This window comes from Strigops habroptila, chromosome 2 (genome assembly GCF_004027225.2).
Source record: "Strigops habroptila isolate Jane chromosome 2, bStrHab1.2.pri, whole genome shotgun sequence".
NCBI classification, from domain to species: domain Eukaryota; kingdom Metazoa; phylum Chordata; class Aves; order Psittaciformes; family Psittacidae; genus Strigops; species Strigops habroptila.
In genome coordinates this window covers 64,307,560-64,322,508 of record NC_044278.2, presented here as the reverse complement: position 1 = coordinate 64,322,508, position 14,949 = coordinate 64,307,560, and the positions used below count along the sequence as shown (strand labels likewise).

The 14,949-nt window shown below is 40.8% G+C and overlaps 1 protein-coding gene across 2 annotated transcripts in view; it reads right to left on the bottom strand.

Moving 5' to 3' along the window:
- COL4A1 (collagen type IV alpha 1 chain) overlaps window positions 1-14,949 on the bottom strand; it is a 124,487-nt gene that overhangs the window by 67,523 nt on the left and 42,015 nt on the right. For both annotated transcript variants that reach the window (XM_030477906.1, XM_030477905.1), the window contains exon 2: window positions 4,440-4,490. In XM_030477906.1, coding sequence (XP_030333766.1) covers window positions 4,440-4,490 — 51 coding nt within the window. The remainder of the gene's footprint in view (window positions 1-4,439; window positions 4,491-14,949) is intronic.

The following is a 14,949-nucleotide window of genomic DNA, read 5'->3' as shown; positions in this document are numbered from 1 at the left end:
AATATACAGGGACACAGTCCACTGGAACAGTCAACTTGTCATTGCACAACCCCCTGCAGGCAGGAAAACCATGTGTGAGTTTCAAGACTGTAGAAGTGCATGGGTGAGAAAAGACTCGTCACTGCTCCTGTTGATGGGGGACCACAGGGACATCACAGTGACTGTCAGCCTAAGCCAGTAACAGAGCTACCTGGCTGCCAGACCCAAAACACCTCGAGCAAAGCCAGTCTGTGTACTTCTGCAGCACAGTCAATCCACACAGGGATGATGCACCCATCAAGGGAAATGAAGAAGTAATTCTTATGTAGGTATAATAATGCAGATAAAGTCTCAGAACTAGGCAAACAAAAATATGCCAATACAAAATGATTTGCTCAAGTTTTCTTACATCTCCTACCAAAAAAAGCCAAAACCAGCAGTTACATAAGAGTTAATTCTATTCTTATTTTCTATTTTCTTTCAGAATGTCCTAGCAGATATAAAATTTTTTTAAGTGCAATACTTCATGTGCAATGACAAAACCACATTTGATATTTTTGTGACTTCAACTTTCAATGGAGAATGCTGAGACAGCATTATGGGGGAATCATGATCAGATATTTATATTAAAGAATGAAGACTTATACTTCAATGCATCCTGATAAGTGTTAGAAGACTAATCATTCTGGTTTAGTTACAGCAAAGTTCCAGTGTTGCCTCCGTTTATACATGTTTCTGATATGGAGTAAAATGAGTGCAAATGGTCATGAATGAGAGAATGAACATTCTTGGAAAAAGTCAGTACATGGAGAATTTTACTCGGCTCTATACAGTCTTTGTTCTAAATTGCAATTAAATGCTTAACATGCTTTTTATATGCACATTACTGGCTAGCACTTCTTATCTCCACAGCTGCTTGAAATTGTTCTCAAAATCTAGGTAGGCATAAAAGAGAAATACAGCTTCTGCCTGCTTCTGAGTAACTCAGTAAAATGTAGGCAAGCATTCAAAACTAGTCAGTTTAGACAGATCTCACACTTTTAGTGAGGTTGGAAAGAACAGTCAAGTTATTACGCAGAAAACCAAATAAAAAGTGTAAGAGGAAACTAATGATGTTTTCAGCTAATCTATCTAATGGAAAACAGCAAGGTATTATTTATTATTTTAGCAATATTACGTTTTTCTAAAATTTCTGCACCTTTTGTTCAGTAAATACGTGATACTTGACACTATATAGCTTAAAATAACAGCCTGATGTTCAGTGTAATAATAAAGGCTTTATGGGATAAGAGCCATCTGTTGCAATTACACTCACTTTCTGAAATTTTCTGAAAGGGATGAAAGCCCTTAGACTTTGTCAATTATATGCCCTTGATAAAGTATGAGTCATCTTAAAGGAGTTTGGCATAGAGATACAATTTTCATGGAAACAGTCTAATGAGAGAACATATTGAATGTATTCTAAATATGGCCATTCAAATGGTCATATTGACAAAAAGATTCTCAAATGAGAGAGAAAAATATGGCAATATGTAGCTTACTCTTCCATGTCTGAAATGCTGACGGGCAACATTTCTTGGGAATTTCACAGCTTTTAAATCAAATGCTATTTTCAGCACTTTTTGTGGTGAGATCATTAATATGATTATTTGGCCAAATGTATTTTAATTAAACCCCACCCCCAATTCATAGGGTCTGGAACGTCTTCCCACACTATGTGTGGAAAGAAATGTATCTCCAGATGTTAATAATTAAGGCATTAAAGGGTAAACCCAGCACCCACTTCCGCAGCTCCTGAAGCTCCCACGGCAGTGAACTGGTGTGGTTACGTTGCTGGAGAGTGTGGGTGGATTGGAAATGGTCCTTCAGCGTTTGTGCAGTTCTGCACAACATGGAAGACAGATCAAAAGGGTTTCCAGTGTAGGCAACATGTTGGCTGTGGATGGTGTTGGGCAGAATGGGTATGTACTTCCCACACAAGTGGCTACGTGAGAAGCGAAGAACAGATGTTCCCTAATGTGGTCTCCTGGGGTACCACAACAGCTGGGCATGGCGGCCCTCTTCTGGCCTGGATCTTGGCAAGGATCAGTCTTTCTAATCTGTTCCTCTCTGATTACGGAACACTTAGGTAGATTTCTGAGGTAACAGGTACCGGTATTGATGCGCGCGTTAATGGGAACTGTGTTTACAGAGATGCGTTTCAAATACAAATGCATAGGTTGGAAAAACCATTTCTAGAAATATTTCAGTGGCAAGCAGGAAGGATGCTTCCCTTGCTCTCCTCACCAACTTCTGTCTTCAGGCCTGGGACTGGGTAGCAGACTGTCCTTGCTCTAAAAAGGCATTAAATGCAAAGAATTGGATGAAAAGCTGCACTAGGCTGAAACAAAGGTGGGAGCAGACGTTTTTAAATAAAACTCAGTTTTCTGTTCAAAACCCTAAGTATGCATTTGAAAGTCTCAGAATGTTAACATAATGAGCAAGCATTATTATCTGAATCAAGTTACATTTAAATTCACTCCAAAATACCTTCAAATGCCTTTCTTGAGTATTGTTTTCTAGGTATAACTATGCATTCACCTGTCTAAATGTCTCTAATGTCAATAATTAAATTTCCTACACAGTGTGAAAATATGTAAATATGTCATTACACAAACATGTAAAGCTAGAAAAGTTTGTGATGGAAACCCGTTAGGAAGAGTGAGGTGTACACTGACTTGTTGGGCAAGTTTGCACGAAATCTGGAACTTCCTATGACTTCTGTTGCTATGGATGGATATTTTCTCTCTTCCACACTTTAAAATAGCCTACATAAATTTGAGGTGGTTTTGGCTTCTGGCATATAAGACAACGATCTATTTCCTTTAAGGAGAACTTTTTGAGACTCTGGACTATGCAAATGAAAAATGCCAGCGAGAGCTCTAGCAAAGAGTCATTATTTCAGCCAGAAATAAATGAAGCCAAATTATTTCCCCAAACTACAATTTTTTTAAATTATCTAGTTACAAGATGCTGGCACAGTCTATGAACTGAAAACTAATGGCTTTCAACAAGAGAGTTATAACGTAATCTCCCTCTCTTTCTACAATGATTCATTTGTACTTGTTACTGAAAAATAAGATCAAGATTCAAGGAATAAACTCGGAGTTCCGGACCTTTTCCAAATCTTTATTTATTTATTTTTAATATATAGCTGACTTTTATTAAACAGATATTAATGGGCCATTAAAACATCTAAAAGAAATTTTGAATCTCTTTTCATCTGTCTCACAAATTAACCTATGTTCTGTTACAAAGAAAATGATCTTTGCTTGGGTCTCCAATTAAGTAATTTATACTTCTTGTTCTAGAAAATGCTAAAGAAAAGCCAATAACAAACATTCTTAAAACCCTCAGCAGTAAATATGTAGCTATCGCATGTGGGACGATGCAGAACACCAGCTGTACATTTATTTAAACACCCCAAAACAAAAACCAAACAAAACCCTCACATCTTCAAAGCACTCCTTTGATTGACCTAAACAACTTACCTCGAAAAATGTTCCCACTGCAATCACAGGATGATAAAACCTTTGGATTGCACTCATTTATAATGGTAGATAATACAATACACGTGCATGCACAACAGAACACATTTCGGATTGAAATCTCTACAGCAAAATAGGAAAAGATAAGGAGAGTGATTGAATGTCTACACTATTTACAAAAGCAGGTAATTTACAGGGGGAATTCATGGAATGCTTAAGTACACTATATTTTTTCTTCACTCTTACTACTTTAAAAGAAGCCTTTAAAGTGCCTTTTCTGTTTCATACATGGAAAGTTTGAATAGCTGAATGGGAACTTTAAAACGCATTTGCAAGGTTCTGTCAAAAAGTTTTAAGTATTTTTTTTTTCCTTGACCTGCAATACTTTTCTGTATTTAAGTTGATTATTAACCTACTCCTTCCTATTCCAGGTCATTGCCTCCCAGATCGAACCCTGGTCAGGGTGAGTTGCTTCTGATGCACCACAGACTTTCTGAAAGCAATCTGCACAGCATGTTGAGGGGAGCATTTTGGAACTGAACTGCTAGCATCGCTTCCAGAAGTGCTCAGGACGTCAACCCTGCTACCCACTGAAAAGACTGGAGGTGAGGTGTAAGGAAGGTGAGAGTGCTGGGTTAGAATCCCACTCAATGGGGAAAGAGGGAGGGCACGGCCAAACACCGGGCTAGGGGCTTCACCTCCCAAGTGAGGGCATTCGTCTGTCTCCCACCCCTGGCCCTCCTGTCCTCTGCTGCTGCTGCAGACACCAAGCTGGCTGCTTTTCAGAAACCCTGCTGAAGGGCATGTGGCCTGGCCTTGGAAATGCTCCGTGGCAGAGGGTTCACTGAAACCAATGGCTCACCTGCCTCTCAGTAGATCATACACTGTGTGGTTTAAGTAAGCAAGATAATGAAGAGGAGAGAGCTGGCTTACCTTTTGCCCTTTTACTCCACTGCAGTCACATTTTCCACAGCCGGAACAACCCTGAAAATGAAAGAGAAATTGAGAATTAATTGTCTGAACTGGATGACAGGCAGAACATACCACAATAAGCCAGGGATGTCAGCAGTACCACGCTGAGTGCAAGGCTGGTCAGCATGGCATATGTTCACTTAAGCCCAACGCAACACTTTGGTAAATTTATACAGATGTACACTTCTGGTTTCATACCATGTCCAATAAGAGATGCCTTTGTAAAAGAAGAAAAATACCTGCTATAGTTTTTAACCATAGAAAACTTATATTACTACTAAATCACTGTCTTGCAGCTCACCATTTAGAAAAAACTAGTTTTTATAGAATACACACATACTCTGCATCTAGCAATACGAATGTCTCAATTTAAAAGAAGTAGGTTCTCCTCTAGGATTCTACAGTCACACATTCAAAGCCCAACAGAGTATTTAAAATCAATTCAACTGTAGAAGCATCTCTTAGGTCTCAGTTTGTTAATAAATGGCTTGCATTCTGCATAAATACTTAAGCTCTATAAATATGTACCATTGTTTTGAGGAAAGAGGGACGGTGAAGCTGCAGTTCATGATTTATCTTCTACACTTAAGAAAAATATCAAACCTGAAGAATATGTTTTCTCTTCCAAATATAAAAACCATCTATACCCTTTGCATTTTTACCATGAGATCTCTTAATATTGATTTACTAAATTTTTTTCAGTAATTGCCAATCTTCAGGTAGGAAAAAAGTAGTTTTTACAGGAAGTTAAATGTTGGTATAATTACCACAGTAAACTATATTAAGAAGTATGTCTGGACGTACTTTATGAAATCAAGGCGAACTGCAGCCCCTCAGAGAGCACACTGCTCCTAATGGTAAATATTAGATATTGAGGCAGTTGTTAATGTTATTTAGAACGATATTAGGTTCTGGTCCTGTTTCTTGCATCTAGCACATTTCAAGTGATCTTTTTTCTTTCTTGCCCTCTATAATGACTAACTGTAACTGTCATTACGATGGGAAACCTTCTACTAAGTAAAAGCACATTCATTGCAGTAGGAGAATGCATAGAAAACACCAATAAAAACATAACCAGTCCAAATTATTCTCCAGTAGACACTATAGAGATCCTTGTTTTCTAAAAGCCTTTCCTTATAACAGCACCACCTCATGGGGTTTCTACACTAGATAAACTAGACACTGGAACAGGTTCCCCAGAGAAGTTATGTCTGCTCCATCCCCGAAAGTGTTCAAAGGCCAGGCTGGATAGGACCATGAGCAACCTGGTCTAGTGGAAGGTGTCCCTGCCTGAAGCCAGGGATTGGAACCAGATGATCTTTAAGGTCCCTTCCAACCCAAACCATCCTATGATGCTATGACTTCAATGACATAAAAAGCCACTCATTTTTTTTTGCAAAACATGAAAGGTTACAACATCTGAGAGAAGTCAGATTAACTGATCCAAGCGTAAAAGCTTTCAGTCACTTTGTGTTACCAAAGTATTTCTGTACACTTAAGTGCACCTGGGCTACTCCCCACTTTTCCTCCTCATAATCATGAAGCAACTGGTGAGTAACTCAGCAGTCTATTGCTTTTGTTATTGTCATGCCCCTCAGAAACAAACTGGGAGGAAAACAAGCAAAATATTTGTATCACTGAATACTGCACCAATGCACACAAGATCATTCAGCAGCTTTATTAAGCCATTAACAGGAAGCAGTCAGGGACAGCACTTCTTCAGAGCCAGCTTGCAGCACAGATGCTGGGCACCTGTCCCTCCACACCTGTGGGCTCCACAGTCTACTGGGACCTGAGTACTGATGGGAAATTTAGAGCAAATATACCTAATCTATTTTGAATTTGGAAAACCTCCAATGAGACCAATAAGCATCATCACTCCGGAAAGTTAAATAATGTAGCAACATTTTTACTTGGTAAAAACATTTTCTTTTAAAGTAAAGCATAAAGGAGAAATGGGGGTTTAATACTGAAATAAAAAAATAAATATTGAAGACTGTCCAATAAAACTAAAGTACCAGCTCCTGAAAAATCCGTTGCTTTTGTTGAGATCCTTTTCTTTTAAATGTAGATCCACTGAATTTGTTGTTTGAAGTCAAACTTTCTCCACATTCAGATAAAGCAAAAATAACCACATTTTCTCTCCGACATTATTACAGCACTTCACCATGTTATATTACAAATGCACAGAAAGATGAAAATTTATTATCTACTGCAGAACGAGAATTAGATCAGAAAATGACGCCAACTCATGCTGCAATGCCAACCCAGTACTGACCAGAAGGGAAAAGTGCCACCCACTGAATAATCAACTTTACTCCTTGCAGTACATGGTTATGCCTGGAAAAACATTGGGCCTCCCATTTCAAGAAATGACCCAGTGTGACCTCTCCTAGTTTTTCAGACCTGATAAGATCACAGCTGGAGGACGTATGCTTGCAGCTCATTCTTCCTCCTTCAGCATCATGTAGAATGTTATCAGTTTTATCAACACATCCCTTAAATTCAGAAGAAGTCTGTTCTAATTGCATCTGGGAATGTAATTAAAATACGTCATTGAATCATTATAAACATCTGTTTTCAAGTTAATCCCCACATATTTCCTTCAGCCTGTTATTTAGCATGCACCGTTTTGGTTTTTTTGGGGGGGGGGGGGGGGGAGGAGAAGCCTGTTGTTATTTATTTTTAAGTTGGGTTTTGTTCTTAAATTTAGCATGGCCAGAAGAATGGACTTGGGCTTTTCGGTCTCTTTTTGTGCTTCCAAAAAATGACACTGTAATATTCTATTTTTCCTGTTTCTAAAGTCTCAGAATAACCAAAGACAAGGAAGGTAAGAAAGTACTGAGCATCAGGGAGCACAGCTGCGCAAGGTCCAATGTGCAGGCAAGTCCTATAGCTTGCTATGCCAGAACAGGCCACCTGCCCTACAAAACTCTGCCTTTATTTTACACTAGCGTCATCTCCCACTATCACTGACTGTAACCTTTGCAGGTGGATGGAAGGTTGGCCAACAATGACAGCCACTACTGGTTATTATCCTCAGCTACTAAATGTACTTTTGAATCTGAGGGACGTGATAAAATTCTGCATATACTGGGATGAAGTATGAGCTTTTTCCTTCTGGTCATGTAGGAAGATGGGAGGGCCAGACTGCAAAAAGCTTATGGATCAAAGGTCAATTTAAGGAGGTCAAAGGGGCATTTAAGTAATGAGATACTGGGTGAGAGGAAGATGGTTACAGCAGGTACAAGAATTAGGATCTGTGTCCACCTAACCCAGTGTAGGTACGAACATCTCTACCAGTCACTGCAGTCTCTCTTTATTCAATGGCAAAAAAAATGTGCACTTCTGTGCTGGGATCCATCTCACCTACTTTGGATGTTTGCTTTCAATGTAGATGGAGTACACCCTGGAGGACCAAGGAGTAGAGACTGAAATGGGCAGAAAGGAGCATGGGGTATGCATGAGAACAAGGGGGCAAATAGGGAGAAAAGTGTACGTGGAGGATCAGAGGGCTAGAGTTTGCAGACAGAATGGGAAAGAGAATAACAATAGCTCTTCATTCCTCAGAAATCGTTAGAAATTTAGTTGAATATCTTTCAAATTGTGAACAAGGAGATCTGCATTTCTGGTACTCACTTAGGAATGACTTAAGAACCTTACACAATCAAGTCTTAAGTGGGAAATTTCACCCTGAAGGAATAATCATCACAAGGTAAGTTAGCTGAAACCATGTAAATTGTTGCTTACTTCTAAACTTCTATGATTCAAAATCAGTCTCATGTTATGAAGAAGCCAGTTCATGATTTCTTGCCACACACGATTAGAGACAAATGGAGAGAAATAGTTTTGTCCTGTCTTCCAGACATCCTCTTTGAAACAATATCTTCCCCAGAAAGACACTGGAGCTTGGAGCAATCACTGCTGTCCTCCAAGTGCCAAAACAGAAGGGGAATGTTGCTGAGCAGGAAGCATAATCTGCAGGGGGGGATGCAGACGAGATGTGAAAAGGCAGGCTCCTTTTCCCTTGTCTAGAAGCCAGTTACAGACCAATCCAAAGATTTTGGCCAGGTGCACCGTGATACCTCACCTACTTTACGTGGTAGGCTGGCACTTTTCACATAGCCACAGCTTCCTTGCACCACAGGCTAGCCTTTCATATAATACTTGAAGAAATTAATTTTATCTTACTCCACCCACAAAATATCAGTCCGCCCAGAAGCAGAAGCTCATTTTAGTGATACTAATGGCTTCATTTTTTGACAAGCATTTCCGTTCTGTTTCATTCTCCCAGACTGTCTGCAACTGATAAGCTTAGTGAATCATGCTAGCAAATCAGTATTAAAACTATAAAAAGATTATGTCCCTTCAACATTGTGCATGCAAATGTGCTACATGAAGACCGAGTGTTTGCCTAAAGAACAGCAATTCATTTACTATCATATTAACATATAGTTAAAAAAAAAAGTGCACCTAATGAATGGGCGTCCCAACCCAGACCTCTAACTTCCATTAATCATGTACAGAGCTTTACTCAGCCCCGTCAGTGACAGAGCTGAGAAGGCTGCTAATAGTTGTTGCAGCAAAAGGAAGAAACTCTGCACTGCAATGCAGCCTGTAAGACATCTGTCAGACCGTAGCTGCAGACTTCTGTTGCGTTTCGCCCTGTTTTTCCATGTTCAGCTACTTTCCTGGCATTAGAGGACTACTGCTTGGACAGCCAGATGAGTAGCCTAGGAGGGAGACGACTGCCGTATTTGGAAATGCACCATTTCTGGAGGCTACAGAGATCTCCAAAAAAACACAAAAGCCAAGTCAGTTCTTGGACATCCCACTCTCTTACAGAAGCACATTTTTCAAGACAAATCACAGTTCTCTTTCCTACAACATCAGCTCAGACTCTACTTGCTGAGTTTCAGTTTCTGAGCTGGCTACCAGCTTAGGCTAATTGCATAGGTATCAATCGAGTTCAAATCTTACCCTGTAAAGTACACATTTAAACTAGAAAATTAATAAAAGCCTCACTGTAAACTTAACTGTCCATGTTAAAAATGTCATTCCAGGGAATGTAGTCACTTCTATCTAAAATCCAATGTTTTTCAAATGACTGAAAATCCTGTGAACAGGTGAACAGTGACTATTCACAGTGTTTCTAATTCACAGCTAAAATGCTTCAAAAAGTAATCATACCTGTTTCATCTTGTGATTCATTCATTATAAAATGACATTTTCTGTTTAGACATGACGCTTAAACTGATGACGCTTTCTGATTAAAGAGTGTAGATTTCCTGTTCACATTGCTCTAGTACAAACTCCAATTTGAGCCGAATTCCAATACCAGTTTCAAGCTGAAACACCAAGAATGCCTATGCCGACACGATGGACATTTGACAGTGACAGCTTTAAATCTCAATGTCTTCCCTCCACAAAATCCACCCCCTTTTACCCCTATGCTAAGCTGGACAGGGAAGGCCAAGGGAAATTTATCCCCATGTAGCAAATGCTGTACTTCTTCCTAAGCACACGTATGCATAACTCATGTAGCTGTCACAAGAGAGCTGGATCAATGATGTCTTCAAGTTTCACATCCCACCAAATACAGAAACAGGGAGGTGGTGCCAACTGCAGGACACTTATCTTGCATTCCTCTCATATTTTCTTCTCTCTTCAGAATGTCAAAATAGCTCTCTGGCTGTATTGCTATTCTTGTCTTTACCCTTTAGATATTACTGGATTGAATTAGTCAAACTGCTCTTTTGTGTGTAAAGTACCATTAGAAGAAATCATTGCTATATTCCAGTTCACCTTAATATTTTTCCTAACTGATTTTGCAGCCCATTAACAACTTTAAAAAAAAAACATGTTACTAAAACTTCTGATTTACACTTAGTTAGAACAAAGAGGATAACAAAAAAAAAATCTAGACTGTCTTAACAAGTTAGCAAAATTTAGTTATGTTCCCCTATAGGAGTTCATACAAAGTAAATTGTCCTGGACTGATGATTTGAAATTCCACTCTCAAAATGGTTCATGAAAAGGAACACCTGCCATGCCTTCCTTTTCAGGACTCAAAGCAAAGAACAGAAATTGAGCAAAGTTCTCATCTCATTTGTAAACCCATCAATTTCAGATGTTAATAAATAACCAACAAAAGCAAACATTTTATGATTTTATAATCATAGAATCATAGAATGGTTTGGGTTGGAAAGGACCTTAAGATCACCTAGTTCCAACCCCCCTACCATGGGCAGGGACACCACACACTAAAACATGTCGCCGAAGACTCCATCCAACCTTGCCTTGAACGCTGCCAGGGATGGAGCATTTAACACTTCTTTGGGCAACCCATTCCAGTGTCTCACCACCCTCACTGTAAAGAACTTCTTCCTTATATGCAACTTGAACTTCCCTTGTTTAAGTTTAAACCCATTACCCTTGTCCTATCACTACAGTCCCTGATGACGAGTCCCTCCCCAGCATCCTTGTAGGCCCGCTTCAGATACTGGAAGGCTGCTATGAGGTCTCCATGCAGCCTTCTCTTCTCCAGGCTGAACAGCCCCAACTCTCTCAGCCTGTCTTCATACGGGAGGTGCTCCAGCCCTCTTATCATCCTCGTGGCCCTCCTCTGGACTCGCTCCAACAGCTCCATGTCCTTTTTATGTTGAGGACACCAGAACTGTACACAATATTCCAAGTGAGGTCTCACAAGAGCAGAGTAGAGGGGCAGGATCACCTCCTTCAACCTGCTGGTCATGCTTCAAGCTCCAGCTTTTCTTCTCTCCCAAGCCCGTTTTCTCCCCCATCAGAAAAAACAAAACAAAACAAAACAAAACCAAAACACCCAAACCCAGTTGGCAGCTTATCTTAATGTCTTTTTTTTTATTTTTTCCCCGCAAATCATGGGTAGACTTCAGTTATGACTGTTTGGGGAATTCCCTGAACCAAGGGAAGGCTTACTGGTTTTACAGCTTTTACGCTCTAGGTCACTGAATTAAGGTCAGCTCTAGTCAGCAACCACTGGATGTTTCTGTCATGTAGTAGCTATTTAAAGTCCTTGGTTGTGTCATTTCAGTCTTCTGAAGCTCCAGATTCACAGAGCACAGAAGAACAGTACCATTCAAAATGTCCTATGGGATATCACCTGCTTCCATGTCCCAGGCCAGGTGGCAACAGCTCTCCCCTAAGTCCGGAGTCATATCTGCTAGGCCTATGTAAATATCTCAAACGGCACCAGATGCCTATATTTAAGCAACAGAAATAAGTACAAGCCAGTAATCTCCAGAGGCTCAAACCTTGCATAGATAAGAAGAATTAAAATGCTCATTCTCCTGAAGACCTCCTTTGGCTTTAGGCTGATGTACATGAGAAGGCCAGAAGAAAGCAGAAGTGGTGTCCACTCATTTCTGTCAATGTGGAGCTGTTCTCCTAATAAACCTTCTAGAGGTAGATTTAGACCAGATGAAAAATCTCCTGGAACAAACTTACCCAGTGGAAAAGCGTGGCACTTCATGGACAGTAGTATGTCAGTGCATCAATTAAGAATCCCTGTTAGTCCAAGGGAACTTCAAGGGAATCTCAAATTAACATACAGATAATATCTGAAAGAAATGGCAACTTACTGTCTGAAATACCACTGTGCATGATGAAATCTGAACTAATTACAACAATTTTTAAAGCCTTGTACAATTTTCAGAAAATTAACTGATTTTAAGAAAAGCTCTACAGAATATAATCAGAAAAAAAAAATCGTTATGCTATTGGGACATGGGGGATGTTTGTAGTTTTTGGCAGGGTTTTTTCCTTTTGGCTGGGTGGGGGAGAGGAGGGTTGTTTTGTTGTTGTTGTTTTTAGTATTACCAGAATTATACAGGATGTTCATACAAAAATTGCAGACAGACCACAGATTCTTATCAGAGATGTCCAGTGGATTTCAGCTACTCAAGGGAATATTAGTTAATTTTTAAATTCTTACTATTAATTATTTCAGAAAATATTTGTTTTGTAAATTAGCATCAGTCAGAAGTACTTCACGAAAAAGAAGTGTTACAAAAGAGAGTCACATCTTCTCAGTCAAAAGAATACCAGATTGCTGGAGCTGAAATGTTTTGTTGCTAGGACCTCATTTCTGACATTCTTTTCCAAATTCCCCTGGAGAATTGTCCTGGAGATAGGGTCATGGGAGTCCCCTGAAAGCTGCTCTGTGAACATGACTTTCCTGTTGGTGATGTGAACATCACTTTCATAGAGCAACGCAAATCCAGGGGGCTTCCAGTTAGGTCACAGGAAATATAAAGTTTTTCCTGTTGTTCCATATTTGGGCAAAAATGACATTTAAAGCAACTGTTTCCTCTAAGTACATTCTTTTACAGGAAGCTCTGGCAACAATCAAGGTATTTGCTTACTCAGTGAAAATTTCCAGAATATCACATTATACCACTCAGTTATGCGCAGCTTAAAGCAGATAACTGGTTTGTGAAAACTAAAGGTGTTATCATTAAAATATAAAGCCTCCCACCAGCATTATCTACTAGCAGGTCTAATTCCACAGACTGCCAGATACTGCTTAGCCTCCAGCAAGCAGAGAACACTGTATTTACCAAGTTAGTATTGGTCCAGTAGGTTTTGTATCCTTTTCCTATTCAAGAACTCTACTTTCAGTTATATTTTCAAAGAAGTGACAACAATTCCAGGTGCCAGTAGGATCCTCTGGTGTTACAATCACTGGTGGTACCAACAGCTAAATTAGATTATGGCAATCACTGCCAATAATCCCCACCTTACTCATCTACTTTGTGAATGGGCAAACTGGATCCAGGCAATACAGGAGAGAAGCTCCCATTCCTCATCATGCCAACTTAAAAAAATCTAAGGAAAATCTGTTGAAGAACCAGCATGGGTGTTACAGAACTTAGCATCCGTCCCATATGCAACTACTCTGGAGCGTACAAAGCAAACTGTTCCTTGTCCTGTACAACGCATATCCAAACACCTTGCCTTCTAACTCGTGTTTTTAGTATAGCTAGCATTAGCTGAAGGGAAACCAAACATCAAATTTCTTTCTCCTTCAGGAAGCAGAGAGATTGCAGGCTCTGAAACAAATCACAGTTTGTTTTTCTTGCTGCCTTCCAGGATGGATCCTCACAACCACATCCAGCACCTGCTAGAGGTACAAGGCTGGATCCAGCAATAACCTGGCAAGATGGAAACGGTGTCATTATAATGGTGACCCGTAACTGCTTCCTCTGCTGGCTGTGTCCAACAATGCCAGGGGCACAGGCAGCAGTCTCCTTGCTGTCGTCTCAGTAAACCCATATCTGCAGAGCTTAACTGCAGGGCTTTCTAGAAATGCCTCAGAGCTTCTCCCGCCTCTGTGCCATCAGCGCTCATCACATATTCCCATTTTCACAAGCACAAGGGTACCCATAATAAGTTCATAGAATCATAGAATGGTTTGGGTTGGAAGGGGCCTTAAGATCATCTAGTTCCAACCCCCTGCCATGGGCAGGGACGCCTCACACCAGACCATGTCACCCAAGGTCCTGTCCAACCTGGCCCTGAACACTGCCAGGGATGGAGCATTCACAACTTCCTTGGGCAACCCATTCCAGTGCCTCACCACCCTCACTGTAAAGAACTTCTTCCTTATATCTAACCTGAACTTCCCCTGTTTAAGTTTAAACCCATTACTCCTTGTCTTATCGCTCCTCTCCCTGACGAAGAGTCCCTCTCCAGCATCCTTGTAGGCCCCCTTCAGATATCGGAAGATATCACAGTATCTGTCGTACAGATATGACTTGGCTGCTATGAGGTCTCCACGCAGCCTTCTCTTCTCCAGGCTGAACAGCCCCAACTTGCTCAGCCTGTCTTCATACAGGAGGTGCTCCAACCCCCTTATCATCCTTGTGACCCTCCTCTGGACTTGCTCCAACAGCTCATGTATGGATGCTCAATGTGGTTGAAAAGCCTTCCCCAAAATGCTCCAAGGAGGCAGGCAAAATGCGATGCTATGCCACAGAAACCAGGCAGAGCCTGAGGGAGAGGCATTGATGTCCATCAGCCCATCAAGCAATGAAGCCCCCCGTGGTCACCCTACACCTTCCAGCGCTTCCCCTGACCCAAGCCAGAGGTAGAACCAGGCTGAGAGGAAACTGCCATGGAGGACTCCCTCCTTCCACCTTCTCACACTCAGCAGCCCTCTCTAAGTATCACCCAGGAACGCAGGAAGAGGTGGCTGCCAAAACCAAAGCAAGCTCTCATGCCCAGAGGCTGGCCCACTGGAGTAAGGACAAACCACAGCAGTGTGGCCACAAGCAAAGCTGCTTTGCTGTGGGACAACCTCTCAGGAGGTGAAGAAGAAAAATATCCCTCTTAATGGCCATGTAACTGCCCTGCTTCCTTGCCCGTGGTTAGCAGGACATGAATGCACAGCTGCTGTTTTAGGCACCAAGCATTATACCCAGTATGGCAGCCT